Source organism: Mustela nigripes, chromosome 6, assembly GCF_022355385.1.
Source record: "Mustela nigripes isolate SB6536 chromosome 6, MUSNIG.SB6536, whole genome shotgun sequence".
Classification (NCBI taxonomy): domain Eukaryota; kingdom Metazoa; phylum Chordata; class Mammalia; order Carnivora; family Mustelidae; genus Mustela; species Mustela nigripes.
Window position 1 is genome coordinate 31,159,805 of NC_081562.1, and position 14,952 is coordinate 31,174,756.

The 14,952-nt window shown below is 32.1% G+C and overlaps 1 protein-coding gene across 1 annotated transcript in view; it reads right to left on the minus strand.

The window, feature by feature from the left end:
- Positions 1-2,332: 2,332 nt before the first annotated feature.
- The window catches only part of TMTC3 (transmembrane O-mannosyltransferase targeting cadherins 3), a 66,515-nt gene continuing 53,895 nt past the window's right edge, over positions 2,333-14,952 (minus strand). The window contains exons 11-14 of the mRNA XM_059402375.1: positions 12,271-12,374; positions 10,514-10,683; positions 8,452-8,678; positions 2,333-7,284 (exon numbers count right to left, since the gene is read on the minus strand). Coding sequence (XP_059258358.1) covers positions 6,467-7,284; positions 8,452-8,678; positions 10,514-10,683; positions 12,271-12,374 — 1,319 coding nt within the window. The 3' untranslated portion in view covers positions 2,333-6,466. The remainder of the gene's footprint in view (positions 7,285-8,451; positions 8,679-10,513; positions 10,684-12,270; positions 12,375-14,952) is intronic.

A 14,952-nucleotide genomic window follows, 5' to 3' on the forward strand; every position in this document is an offset into this window, starting at 1 on the left:
TTGTTCCTGCAAAGATATCCATGATAGATTAGTCTGTTCTGGGAGCTCATATAAATGAAATCATATATAGTGTACTCTTTTGTGTATGGATTCTTTTTGCTCAAAGGTACAATTTTAATTGCTGAACAGTATTTGCTTATTTTTAGGTTTTATCTTTGACATGTGTTTATGGTGGACATCTCCTCTGGGGCACCTGGATGGCTCAGTTGGTAAAGCATCTGCCTTCAGCTTAGGTCATGATCCCAGGATCTTAGGATGGAGCCCCACATTGGGTTCCCTGCTCATGGGGAACCTGTTTCTCTCTCTCCCTCTGCTGCTCCCCTTGCTTACACTGTCAAATAAATAAAATCTTTTAAAAAATGAGGGGCATCTTATTCTATTATTCCTTTTACTAGTATTCATCATTTATTTTCCCTTTGCTTTTGGCATGAATTGTTTTTTCATGTATTAAAATTGCTACCCCAGATTGCTTAAGACTTTTTGAACTTCTTTGACTTTTCTATTATATAAGTGTTTCATAGACTATTTTTTGGACCTTGTATTTATAAATCAAGGTAAATATTTTATAAAACCTAATGTAACTAAAACATAAAAGTAGAACTCTAAGAGCTTTTTTGTTAGGTTTTACTTATTTTACCTTCATTTTAACTACTGCTATATATTAGTCCTTTAATTTTTTAAAGGTTTTATTTACTTGACAGAGAGAGAGATTGAGAGGACAAGTGGGAGGAGGGACAAAAGAGAAGCAGACTCCCCACTGAGGGAGCCCGACGTGGCACTTGTCCCAGGATCAGTACGTTAGATATATTAAATGCGTTTTCAACTTACAGTATTTTCAACTTAAAATAGGTTATTGGTATGTAACCCCATTGTAAATCAACCAACATCTGGATATTCATGGCCCAGGAATTAATTTTACAGATATCACTTTTGGGCATAAGTCTAATTCCGCTGACAAGTTTGATTACTCTGATTCCACTCTTCAAAGGCAGTTACCTGGCCTGCCAGTGCCTATCAAAAAACAGGACTCTGGTCAAAAGTGGCCTTGCAGTTACAAAGCCTTTCTCAATTCTTTGCTTAGATAGGCAGAATGATGGAAACTCTACATCTCTCAAATAACTCCCACTATACTGCCTGCAACTTACAAAGAAAGAGGTGCACTTGAATTAACTGTTGGAATGACTAATATGATCCACTACCTATTTCTAGTTTAGTATTAATCAGTTGACTTTCCTAATATCAGAAACTAAAGCAATGGGGAAAGGAAGGAGTAAAGAAGACCGAGTTTTAACCATGAAAATCAGTAAGAAAAGGCAAACTAGAATGGTTTGGTGAGGAGTATTTTGTTTAAGGTAAAAATTGAAGTTATCAGGTTCTTTTTTTTTTTTTTTTTAAGATTTTATTTATTTATTTGACAGAGAGAAATCACAAGTAGATGGAGAGGCAGGCAGAGAGAGAGGGAAGCAGGCTCCCCGCTGAGCAGAGAGCCCGATGTGGGACTCGATCCCAGGACCCTGGGATCATGACCTGAGCCGAAGGCAGCGGCTTAACCCACTGAGCCACCCAGGCGCCCAGAAGTTATCAGGTTCTTATAGAATAAAAATACTACTCGATGGGAAATATGCTGTCCATCCATATAGTCACAGAAATGTTAATCATGAAGAAAGTAGATTCCAAAGGACATGAATTTACCTGAGATCAAGTCTTCAGAGACTTTTAGGCATTAATATTTTATCTTATGCTATCGCTCTGATGGCAATGAACAGCAAAAGAACAAAGTACTATAATTTTAAGGTTTCTGAATTCTCATTTCTGCATTTAAAAATTTTATTTTATTTAATTTATAAATTTAGTATTTAACAAATAGATTTTATTTATATTATTTTATCTGTATACCAACTGGTTTAGATGGCTAAGGAACAAGCATTAATATTAAATATAATTTGTCTGCTATAAGACCATCACTGACATTATCTCTGCTAACACATATATAAAACCAATCAAATGCAACCCTAAGCCTTATGATTACATTAACGATTAACATTATTTACTACATATCAAAGCCCTATGATTACATTAATAGTTAACAACTATCATTTATAGCAAGAACTATTTTAAGCAATTTAAGTATATTAATATATTTAATATAAATATATGTATTTTCCATTTGGATTTATTTAAACAAATCAATTTAGAAATGTAATAGAGTTAAACAAAACCTCTGACATGTAAACATACTACCATGGTTCTGAAACAGATGTTAACACCTGATAAAAGTTAATAATCACTTGTTAGGAAAGCTGCCCATTAATAAGGTCAGTCTTCAGAAAGATGAAAATAATTTTTTTTTAATGTTTTCCAATCTGACAATGAAATATCACCAAACCACAATCAAATAAAATAAAGACAACACTGAATAGATAGATCAGTACTATGGCTTGGTTATAGCGGCAAATTGTTTCGTTCTTGGTGCCACATGGAAAACAATAAGGCCAATTACATCAAATAAATCATGGCTTTTTGTTTATCACAATTTACTAAGTGATGTTAACTAAGGTTCTTGTCAAACATGTTTGGTAAAGGCTATTTACAATGCACGTGGTTGAGCATGCACTATTTATAGTTACAAAGATACCTGCCAGTTTATACAATAGGACACACACACACACACACATATGTATATATGTATACATATATATATAGAGTGTGTATGTGTGTGTATATATACAATACACATTATATATACAATATATATAATTTGTGTGTGTGTGTGTATACACAAGGAATTATAGGTTGAACAATTCCCCTAAGTTACACTAGTAAGGGTGGAACCAGGATTTGAATATAGGCAGATCCATAACTTGGACTCCTAATTATTTCACAATACTGACTGCTACTTATGTATGTAAAATTCCACATTTGAATTTAATCATCTCGTTTTTTTTTTAGTTTCTGTCACTAAGGATTGAAAATGTATCACTGTTGGAACTAATTTAACACATGCCTTTCTCAGATGATTGCTAATAAAACTACACACCAGCTCTTCTGTCTTTAAGGAAGCAGTAATTTCTTGACACATTATTTTACTTTTGATTTGAACACTAAAAGGCAATTCAGGTGAAGGTTTTAAAAAGTATCAATTTTATACCGATTATTTAGAAATATTGTACACACAGAAATGACAATAATAAAAATGCATAAAATTTAAAACTATTTTCTTATAAACTCTTAACATGGATGGCTGACAGCTCCCAACAGACAAAATTTCGAACAAAGATACCAGGTATTTGGGAGGGGGGGGGTTATTTTTAAATACAATTTAGTCATGCAAACAATTAGGCTTTTAAAAAAATAAATATGACAAATATATGGATTTCTGAAGTAGAAACTGACATACAAATCTATATATTTTCGTAGAAGTTTTCATTAAAGATCTTCAAATTAGTATTCGGTAACATGAAGTTGAGAGCTCAAAATAGATGTAATGAAAAGGCATGAGGTTTTATTAGAATTGTGTAATTCACATACTAAATATTTACATAAAAGTAAACACAAAATTGCAAACATAATTGTTTTATCCTCTGAGTCATTAGCTTCATGAAATTACTTACTGGGATAATTACAAGATAAAATTCCCAAGTATGAATGTTAATAAGGAAATACATATAGGAGCAACAGGAGAAAAACTTAATTCTTCCTTCTGAGAAGTAGTGAAAAAGTAACATAATTGCCCCTTGGGGATTGTCAAAGCTTTCCCAGAACTCCTAGGGAATAGATTCTTTTGTAAACAGTGAGACCTAAAACTACATCCCTTTACCAGCACACAAACCTGTGATACGCTTTCTTTCCAAACATTCAAATGCTCACAACTCTGAACTGTAGGTAGCAAGCTGGGTTAAAATATCCCTACCATCCATTTCCCCAAAAAGGCAATTCCAAAGATGGGGGAAAATCTATTACCTTTTTTCACTTGAACAGCTTGAATAAAATTCTACTATGAGTTTAAAGAAAATAATCAATCTCACATAAACAAGGTTGATGGTACTTAAGATGAAATAAATACTAGTTATCAGAAGAGCATATTCATTAGAATATCAAAACTTAACTGGGTTATGACACTAATTTAAAAAGTTAGTGCAGGAGAGATAAGCGGATTTCCTTGAACTAATTTAGAGCAGTGATTATTAACCCTGACTATAAATTAGGATCACTCTGAGAACTTCAAGAAAATGGAGGCATAGCTCCCTTCCTAAGAAATTCAGATTAAATTGTTGTTGGTGGGGTCCATATTAAAGAGTCCTCCAGATGATTCTAATATGAAGTGAGGGTTGGGGAACATTAATTTGGAAAAATTACTAATCAGGGTGGATTTGATTTAAATAAATTATTTAAAATTCAAATATGAGCACTTCCTACATGATAGGCATTGTTCTAAGTGCAAATAAAGAGGAATTCTTTTTCCTATAAAAATCATTGGGTAACAATATATTTTTAAACTTTTGAATAGTTACATAATTTTATTAAAATATTACTCAAAGCTCTTATTACCATCTTCTGCCACAAAAGATTCCCTTCTGCTTTTCTGACTTATCTTCACTTGATACTGTAACAGAAGAGATCAAACTCAGAAATTTTTTCTCAAGATACATGGACAGAACACAAAATTAACATAGATTTTGTTTTTCAAGTCATAGTAAATATGAGGTATTCTCCATCTTATATCTGGAGTTGCAAAGCCATAATTTAAAAACTGAAACTGGATATTGCTTTAATGCTGAACAGAATCTCTAAATCAAAAATGAACTACGATTGGTGTCAGTGCTTGATATAAACTGCCTAAAAAATAAATTTATGACACAACCTCAGGGAACCTAGTAAGAGTGGGTCTTTAGTGTAGACCAAGTTTGCTTGTGACCTATTTATAAAATATTTCTTTATAAAAACTTACAGTAATAGGATTTTTGAAATATATATATTTAGAAATTAGTTTTCTCAGTTTTTGAAATTCTACATAATTAGAAATTAGTTACTACCTCAGGATGATAGCTTGAGCTTTAACAGTTTAAATTAAAGCCAACTTATCAGGTATTATAAAATTCATCTGAAATGTACTTTAACTCAAGAAAAAATCAGATATAAATTAATAAATTTGATTTATGTCTTCAACTTAACAGTTTTCAGATTTAAATTTGCTAAAACCAACTGACTATTAAACCCATACAAGGCTAATTACTTTTCATAGCTAGATAGCAGGCCAAAATGATGAAATTTTGGTTAAATTGTAATAGATGCATATATAAGAAAATGCAATAGCAATTTGTTTTCCATAGCTGATGGAATTTAAACAGTTTTAAAATTTTTATGAAAGCTCAGTAGTCAAAATAAATATTTAATAAAAATATACACCATAGGAAGATAACAAGAACTTAGTGTTTAAAAATAAACTTTGTCATATTGTTTTTCCTTCAGTTAAATAGAACACAATTTAGTTGCTTAAGGTATCTAAGAATGATTAAGGTGTGTTTTTGGAACAATTAAAATTCAAATAACACTAGAGGGATAACACCAAGATGAATGAGAAAATATGTTTCAACTCAAAGGTTTAAAGTTACAGTTACTGGGACATTTTCAGTATGACTAAGATCCTAATAAACATGAACAATTTGGGGAGTAAAAACTCAAGGATAGTCATGATTATGTGGTTCATGCTGTGAAACTCTTAGTATGTAAAAAAATACAGAGTATATATGAGCACCATTAGAAATGTGCGGGTATGTATATGTATATTTATACTTAAAATTTTACCTGATTAAAAACTGCATTTCAGAGTAAAATTAAGGACAAAGCACACAACTATGAAAATACATTCTTAAGCTAATATGTCACTGGACTTATTTTAAATAAGTTTCATCTGGCATTCCTTCTAAAAATCAACATAAGAATACAACATAAAGGAAGCCAGTATTCTTTTATGGTGTGAAGTCCCTCAGTTAAACAGAAATTACCAAAGAAAAAAGAATGTGTTCAATAAGAGTTTTCAATCCATAATCAGATTCCAACAGAAGGTAATGAAGTCAACTAATAAATGTCAATTCATAGAATAAACCAGCATATGTTAAATTTGCCCACAAGGGACTATCATTCACACTTCAGATTATTTTTAATTGCGAGTAGTCAAGATTACTCTACAGAAGAAATCTTCCTTCCATATAAAAGATACAAATCTGCAAACTGTAATTTAGTATTTCTGCCATAGTCACCAAAACTCAGAAAACTGTCACATCTTATACAATACATACCCTGGGGTAAGATAGGTGTTTAATGAAAATCGCATTTTGATCGTATGTAGAGGCAGCTCATGACAGACTGTTACGTGTATACTTGCTATTTTTCAATGCTCCCAGAATAAGCAATCACGTAAGATAGACTGAAGTTCTTTGAGGACATTGTGACACAATAAATAATACTATTCACCATTTAAAATACGTTCAATCTCTTCTAGTCTTTTTAAAGCAGCAACTCTTTTCTTCTCAATTTCTTTGATTTCCTTTGTTGTTTTGTGGGGGGTCTCTTTGTCTGTATTTTTTCCTAATAGTTTGTTGGATTTAGATTGACTTTTATTATCACTCGGTTTTATGATCTGTGTAGATCTAGGTTCACTTTTTACATCTTCTTGTACATTTTCAGTTGGAATTTTGTCTCCTTCTACACCTGAAGTCTTACCAGCTGGGGATATTGGCTGTTCTGCAAAACTAGATGAGGAAATTTTATCCCTGACTATATTCAAATGGCGCTGAATATATTCTTCATGTGGTGCTAATGCCAATGTTTCAACCAGGCATCTTTCAGCTTTTAATAAGTCCTTCTCTTCAAAATAAACAACACAAAGATTGTGTTTTCCTTGCACATTGCTTGGATCCATTTCCAAAATCTTTTCAAAACATTTTTTTGCTCCAAGTATATCTTTCTTTTGATTCATCAGAATGTCTCCCTTTAAAATAAGACCCTTGATATGATCAGGATAGTGTCTGAGTAACTCTTCCAGAATTGGCAAAGCCATTAATTCCTTTGCTGTCTGAGAATACAGGAGAGCCAGATTAAACAAAGCACTTCTGAAATCGGCTTGTAATTTTATGGCTTTCTTCATCCACATTTCGGCTTCACTGTCCTTTTTGTCATCCATGGCAAGCATTCCCAGATTGAAATAACCATTAGCATCTTGTGGCTCTTCATTTATATAGCTTAGAAGTCGTTTTCTAGCTTCTGGTCTGAGTTTAACCTCACCTAAGAATAATTTTTTTAAAAAGAAAAAAACACATATCGTTAACAAATGAATTAAGTCTGAAGAACAAAAAGCCACTTTCAGTATTCATCTAATTAGATTAGAAAAAGACAGCATCAAAACAATTAATTTCTGTACCTAAATCAAAAAGTAGAAAGCAAAAACCCAGTTTTCACAGGAAAGATTGTGTGCTTCAAACACTGAAATGACAGCTCATTTCCTTTCTATAAGACTGGAAGAATGCCTCAAAAACCTGAAGGGGCAAATATCTCTTTATAGTTTAGAATCAAACTGAGAGTAGCAGAGGAAGATTATGCAATTAAGAGGAAGAGGCATTGGATTTACCAACAATGACATGCCTTCAATCTGGATTCTGTTAACACTATGACTTTAGGCACAGATCATTTAAGTTCTCTGGGTTAGCCTGCTGAATTTTCTTTTTCTTTTCTTTTCTTTACTTTTTTTTTTTTTCAAAAGATTTTCTTTATTTATTTGCTGAGAGAGACAGAAAAAGAGAGCGCATGTGTGCACACACACAAGCAAGGAGAGCAGCCTGTTAGCAGGGAGCCCAATGCAGGGCTTGATCTCAGGACCCAGGCGCTCCAGCCTGCTGAATTTTCTAAGAATTACATGAAACCTATGCAAAAAAGTTCAGAAAATAGTAATTATTATTGGATAAACAAAATGCTTCAGTCTTACAAAATGAGATTTTTTAATGTATCTCAGACAATAAAACTAGATGATACCAAAAGCACTTGGTCACATGAATCAAGAGAAAATACATTTTTTCCTAAAATATATAATGCTCTTGTCTCCCTAGAAGTAATTATATAAAAAATCTTGCAAGTTCTGATTATTTGGAAATGGTATAATATGTATATGTAAGAGATTATTTCTGTACATAAAATTACAAAATAGATTAAAGGCACTGCTTAATAGACTGCCTGAAAAATAAGTCTTAACATATACCCAAAGAACTAACAATCTTGTTAGAGCATATTACTTGAAAATAGTACTTCAAGTATTTTAAATATTCTTAAAATCATTTACGTACAGTTTTGATATAAACTATCCATTTACAAAACACTTGCCTCAAGTAATATAAGTTCAGATTTTATTATACTTCAAACAGTATATTTTAAATATAGAAACATTTTGAGAAAACATACCTGATTCTTGCATTAATATAGCAGAATTGAATAATGCTAGTTTATGCTTCGGATTTAGTTCTAAAGCACGATTAAAATTTTTTAGGGCCTCGTTTGGTTCTTTAAGTTCAATATGAACAATTGCCAAGTTGTACCAAAGATCTGCATTATTTCTGTCCAGCTCTAGTGCTTTAAGATATGCTTCTTTTGCTTTGAGAGGTTTATTCATTTTTAAAAGCAATTCTCCTCTGTGGAAAAACCAAACACAAGCTTTATTCACATTATCGTGTTACTTTGTAGACATTATTTTTCACAAGTTTTAAGCTTTTCCATAAAAAGCTTTCTTTTTTCCTTTTAACCAAAGCTTTTAAAGTTTTCTATCAAAAGGAACTATTTGAATATGTCCTCAAACCTGAACTCATTAGTTTAGCAAATTTGATTGTTTTCAACTATTACTAGAAAAGAAACCTTAAAGGGTAAGATATGAGGAGGTATCCAATAAAGGGGAGGCAGAGAAAAAATATTCTTTATGTACATCTTGAAAGAAGGCAGACTAGACTAGACTACATCAAAAAAATGACAGTAAAAAGAATGGGAGATCAATTTTTCAGGAGACCAAGTAATAGCATTTGAAGAATGAATACCAATATGGTGGTGATGGGGAAATTCCAGTATTTAAGTCTATGCTATAAGTCTCATTTATAAAGTGCAGAACATTTAAAAGTTTTGCCTTTTCTTATATAAATTCAGTCTTCTACAATGTATTCTTATAAAATGGCCATTCATTATAACAACACAAAAAACTCCCCAAAAATAACAAAAAGAGAATTTAAAAAGCTGACTGGGTAAGGATTGGAGGGTACATGTGTGACCAGCAGACACCTATGAGGTATATATCTGGAACTAAGGATCATAGTTTGAAAATCATTTTACAAATTTTTCTAATATGGTTCTATTTTCTGTTAGAAAGCTTAAAAAAGTAATATGTGCAAATCGATTCGAGTAGTGACAGGAGAGCTATTTTTATTATGATCCTATTATTTCCTTAACATTAGCATAGGAATGATATCAAATGAACCACTAATATCCTCAATTAAAGCAACTTCTGGAATGAGTATTTGTACAAATTGCTTTTATAAAATGCAGACTACTGAATAATTCTTTATAGATTAACACATGACAGGTTTTATTTACAAATGCAACCCCACTAAACTTAGCTAATTTCAACAACTACTGGATAAGGTTGAGCAAAGACAGCCTCCAAATTATGAACAGATTTTATCTCAAAAACTTATGAAATTCTGAATACATTTTCCCCATAGGAGCAATGTCATAAATTATGATTAGGTTTCTGGGCCAGGCCATAAAATCAAGTTTAACATACAATTTTCCTCAAGTATAATACAGATGATGATCCTTACATGGGAAAATGTATTAAGTTCTAGCATGTGATGCCAAATTTCTTTTTAATGACAACTGAAAAGTTTCTTTTTGGTAAAAGCATCAATAACCAGTCAATTGTCAGAAAGCTCTTTAGAGTTGGATATTAGAAATACTTATAAAATGTAAGTTTCAGGTGTCTGTTTGTTTGTTTTTTTGAAGATTTTATTTACTTATTTGACACAGAGAGAGAGAGATCACAAGTAGGTAGGGAGGCAGGCAGAGAGAGAGGGGGAAGCAGACTCCCCACTGAGAAATGAGCCCGATGCGGGGCTCAACCCCAGGACTTTGAGATCATCACCTGAGCTGAAGGCAGAGGCTTAACCCACTGAGCCACCCAGACACCCCAAGTTTCAGGTGTTTTAAGTAAACATGAATGTGACCATAAGAAGCAAATGAAACTAAAAAGGAGCTTTTCTTTCTTTCGTATAAAACTTGGGTTTGTCACTGTATGTTAATAGACTTGTCAATTTCAAATCAAATCAATTAAATTTCATAAGTCTAAACTAGGCTATGTTTCTATATTCTTGGTTGCTAAGTAAGATTACTGAAAAAAAAAAAGCCAATTTAGTTCCGATGGTGAAATGTACGTGCAGATGCAGTTTCAATTTTCTATAATGATAGTGTAAGAGAACTACAATACCTGCTAATGTAAGCCTGCTTGAAGTCGGGTCTCATGCTTATTGCTTGTCGGTATAGCTGATCTGCTTCTTCCAGCCGGGACTCATTTGCTCGGATAAGATTGGCCAGATTAATATAAACATTTAGGTGGTTAGGGGCAATTCTGGCTGCATATTTTTTACCAGGAATAATCTGTCCAAAAGAACATAATCTGATTATTTCAGTACCAAATAAAAATAAAAATAAGTATTCCTAGTGGCTTATTTAAAATATACATGACATATAAAGGTTATGGTACTAGTTTTATTGCCAAATTAAAATAAGTCATAAAAATGTGAAAGCACCTACAGTATTTACAAAATGTAAATGAAATAATTAATATTTTGTGGCTTTAAAAGATATATTTTTCATTCATACTAGCTCAACACAATATTGTTAGCTTTTTATTTATATGCATCATTTTATAAAGTCCTATAAATTTAAACTCTTGAGGCTAAGGTCTGTTAATATATTTGCATCAGACCCATAACAGAAAGAACTCAGGTCTCCTTCCCTTCACTCTAGTGTATTTGTTACACCATGTCAACTTTCATGTTGTCAGCAAAATATTTCTGGTTGTGACAACAGGGTGGTTAATTTTATTCAGAGTTATACTAAAGCCTCATTTGTCTGATAGAGTTAGGAAGTAAAATTCTTATTAACTGATTATTCAGGTTAGGCAAAAGTTATAAAATATACATAGACCCAAATTTTCAGTGAAAATAATAAATTGTGTCTGATAAGAATCTATACTGAACACAATTTAACTTTAGTATCTTAGGACTGAAATAATGCTTAAGACATCATGTGGTCCAGCTCTGTTTCTGAAACATTTTATCAAACTACAACCAATCATTTTAACATTATATTATTAACATAATATTAATATATACTACTATGGAGAAAACTGTAGTATAGGGTAAGCTATCTTTTCTGATGAAACATAGCTGGTCAAGGCCAGAATCTGGCTTTCCAGCTTCCAGGCTATACTGTAATAACCAATGAATCTTGCGCATGTGTCACTGCAACAACTGAACACCAAATAGCAACAGAGATGTTATCCATTCATTTTATTACTTTGTTTACTCATTTTTTTTTGAGAAGAATAATGCTGAATTTAGTGTTTAATGTATATATATAAAATTCTCTTTATTTAAAGTCATTTAATTCAATGATAACTTCTAATCAAGGATATCTAAAATTTATAACCTTATCAAACCTTTTAAACATACTATATGGAAAAAGTTTTCAATTGAGCTATAAAAGTAAATGTAGCCCTTTATAAAACTTGTAGTATTTTGCTAAGTGAAGTAACTCAGAGAAAGATGAATACCGTATGATCTCACTCATGTGGAATTTAAGAAACAAAACAAACTAGTAAAGGGAAAAAAAGGGAAGGAAAGACAAACCAAGAAACAGACTCAAATATAGAGAACAAACTGATGGCTACCAGAGTGGAGGCTGGGGGGAGAGATGGGTGAAACAGGTATGGGGATTAATAAGTGCACTTGTACTTAAGCGCTAAGTCACTATATTGTATACCTGAAACTAAATATTACAATGTTAACTGGAATTTAAATAAAAACTTTAAAAAAACCTGTAGTAAAAAATGGCTTATTGGATACTTTACTTTAATGTGAACAAATTAAAGAAAAGATACAGATTTTCCACCCAGGTAATTCTATTCAGTGTGGACATATAGTGGATATAACACAACAGAAATGTATCACGACAACTTACTTGGGGCATTAGTGACTTAGCCATCATGTAAGATTCTTCAGCTTCTTTGGTTCTATTTAAATTTTTGTAAGTTCTTCCTACATTCATGTGGGCACCAATATCATCTAAAATTAAAAAAAAAAATCATCTGATGAATACGAAACAGTCTTCAATGTAAACTACAAGTTTTTAGCAAAAAAACACTAGGCAAAAAATGCAAAAGCAGTCAACAGATCCTGCATTCTCCTTAAAGTTCTTTTAACACAATTTGTTATAATTTATGATCAATGCTACAACAGAAAATTAATAAAGTACTGTAAGGACAGAAAATACACAGATGACATGAAAAAAACTATCTGAATGAATCCTTGAAAGGCTAAGAGATGATAAGAGATACAGAGGTAATAAAGAAATATGTATCATTTCTCTTCACTAGATTTTATTACACTACACTATACTATATTATACTATACTAAGGCTTGCTTCTATTTCCTTGATTGCATAGCTCTGGAATTCACTCAAAAAGTATGGCTCAATTCTAAAAGTGAAAATATCCAGAAGTGAAAAAGATAATCATGATTCTTAGAGCTATTTCCAGTGCTGAAACCAACAAATATGCACCATGGTGGGACACCTGCAAAGAGACTGCAAGAAAAAAACAAAAAACAAAAAACAAAAAACCCCTGTGATTTTGTGATTTTGTTTAAAACTTTTGTGAATGTGGATGGAATGCAAGTATAATACCCGGAATCTCCAGTATTACTTAAGATGCAGCAGCCCATCTCTCTTAAATGATAAACTCCTACATATTTTAACGTTTACATTTTTTTAACTTGTGTTACTATCAGTATGCCAGGAACTTTTGTGTAATTTTTTGATAGGGAGAATCAAATTCTCAGCGAATTTTTTCAGGGACAGAAAAATACGCTATTTAAATAAGAAAGATTTCATATTAGGGTTCACTGCACACTACTTTTAAGACACATTTCCTAGAAACTATTTCAAAGGCTTGGAATAAAAACAGAAAGATGGGAGAAGATCTTAAATCAGTTAAATTGTATTAATGTGAATCTCTAACAGATAAGATTACTACCAGCCTGTGACACCAGAGATTTTACAATTATGGAATAATTCTCTGTGTGCAAATCCTAGGACACACAAGAGCCAAGAATATATATTTTAGGCACTGCCCTATGAGGACAGTAACAGTCCTAACATCCTGCTACAATACATTATGTTACAGGCTGGTAATTGTGTGCACTGAACAGAAAGTGCCACATGCAGTACAGGTTTGGTTAGAGAACTGAGACAAGCTCAGGAAAAAAGGGTTGATTTTTTGTTGCTGTTGATTGTTTGATTTTTTATTTGTTGATTTTTGGTTGACATACTGCTGAGTCTCATGGGGTTTCAGGAGAGGGCAAGGAAAAAAAAAAGAAAGGAAAAAGATTGCTTAGGCAAAACATTCTTAATTTTAGCTGCAAATCTGGATACTTATGAATTTTAAAAATTCAGGTAACCTTAGCGCCACCTAGCTCTATGAAAATAGAATTTATAGAAATAGGACCTGTAAAAGTTTTTAAAAAGTTTCAAAGGCAGTTCTGATGTAGACCCAAGGCTGAAGTTCACTGTATTACCAAATGTGTAGAAAAAGAGTGGGTAGTCTTTGCTCTTACATAGCTCATTTTTTTTCAACATCAGATAAATCTTACTATTTATTATAAAGATCAGAAAGCTACTTAGGTAAAACTAAGAACCTGAAAAAATTAATTATATGGTAAGAATTTAACCTAAGGGAAGAACAAAGAAATTAGAAGTTTAGATAAATAAAATTACTGGCAAAGTATTTAAAATGTCACTCATAACAGTACCACAAATCTTAGAAAAGAAAGAAGTTATCTACTTGGATGAAAGACAAGGCAAATTAATATTCACTGGAATCAGGGTCTTAAAATTATGGCAAGGAGATATCATCAATGAAGACTTCAGATACTAGAGTAAGGCAACTCTACTTTTCAAAGAACTAAGATAGCAATTAGATAATCTTATGCATAAAAAGGACTATACAATACAGCTAATAAAGTGAAAGACGTAATTTCTAAGCAATTTCTTCTAAGTTACAAAGTTTTAAGATTCTAGAGAAGGATGTAACCATTACTAGGATAAGGTAATTTAAATTTAGGGGGGAAAAGAAGGGTAAGAAAACCAGGCAAGATATAAAAACCAGTGACATTTAGAAGTCTAAAAATCTACAAAATTTCAACGATTATTCTTATGAGTGTATTATCCAAGCCAACAGCAGCATGAATCCAGCAGTCTGTCTTTTATTCAATGTAAATGAAGACTGGCAAGTACTAGGCAACCTTGTGCCCAATAACTCTTTATCCAGCACCAATGAAGCATTTTCAGTGTGATGAGCCAGGCACCTACCTATGTTGCTTTCCAGTATTTCCTCTCTACAAAATTATCTGTAAACTCCTAAAAACTCTTTAAAAATCATTTCCATATCGATAGCATCGAAGTTCAACTAGAGGTCCATGAGAAAAATTTTAAAATTTGGACTTAGATAAAAAATGAAATCACTGATTTTAAGGCAAACAAACCTTGCAGAATTCTGGTGTTCCTTAACAAAAATTCACTCTTGTTTTATAATGATGTTTATGGAAACTGGAATTCCATTTGCAAAAATTTTATCTTTGTGAATTG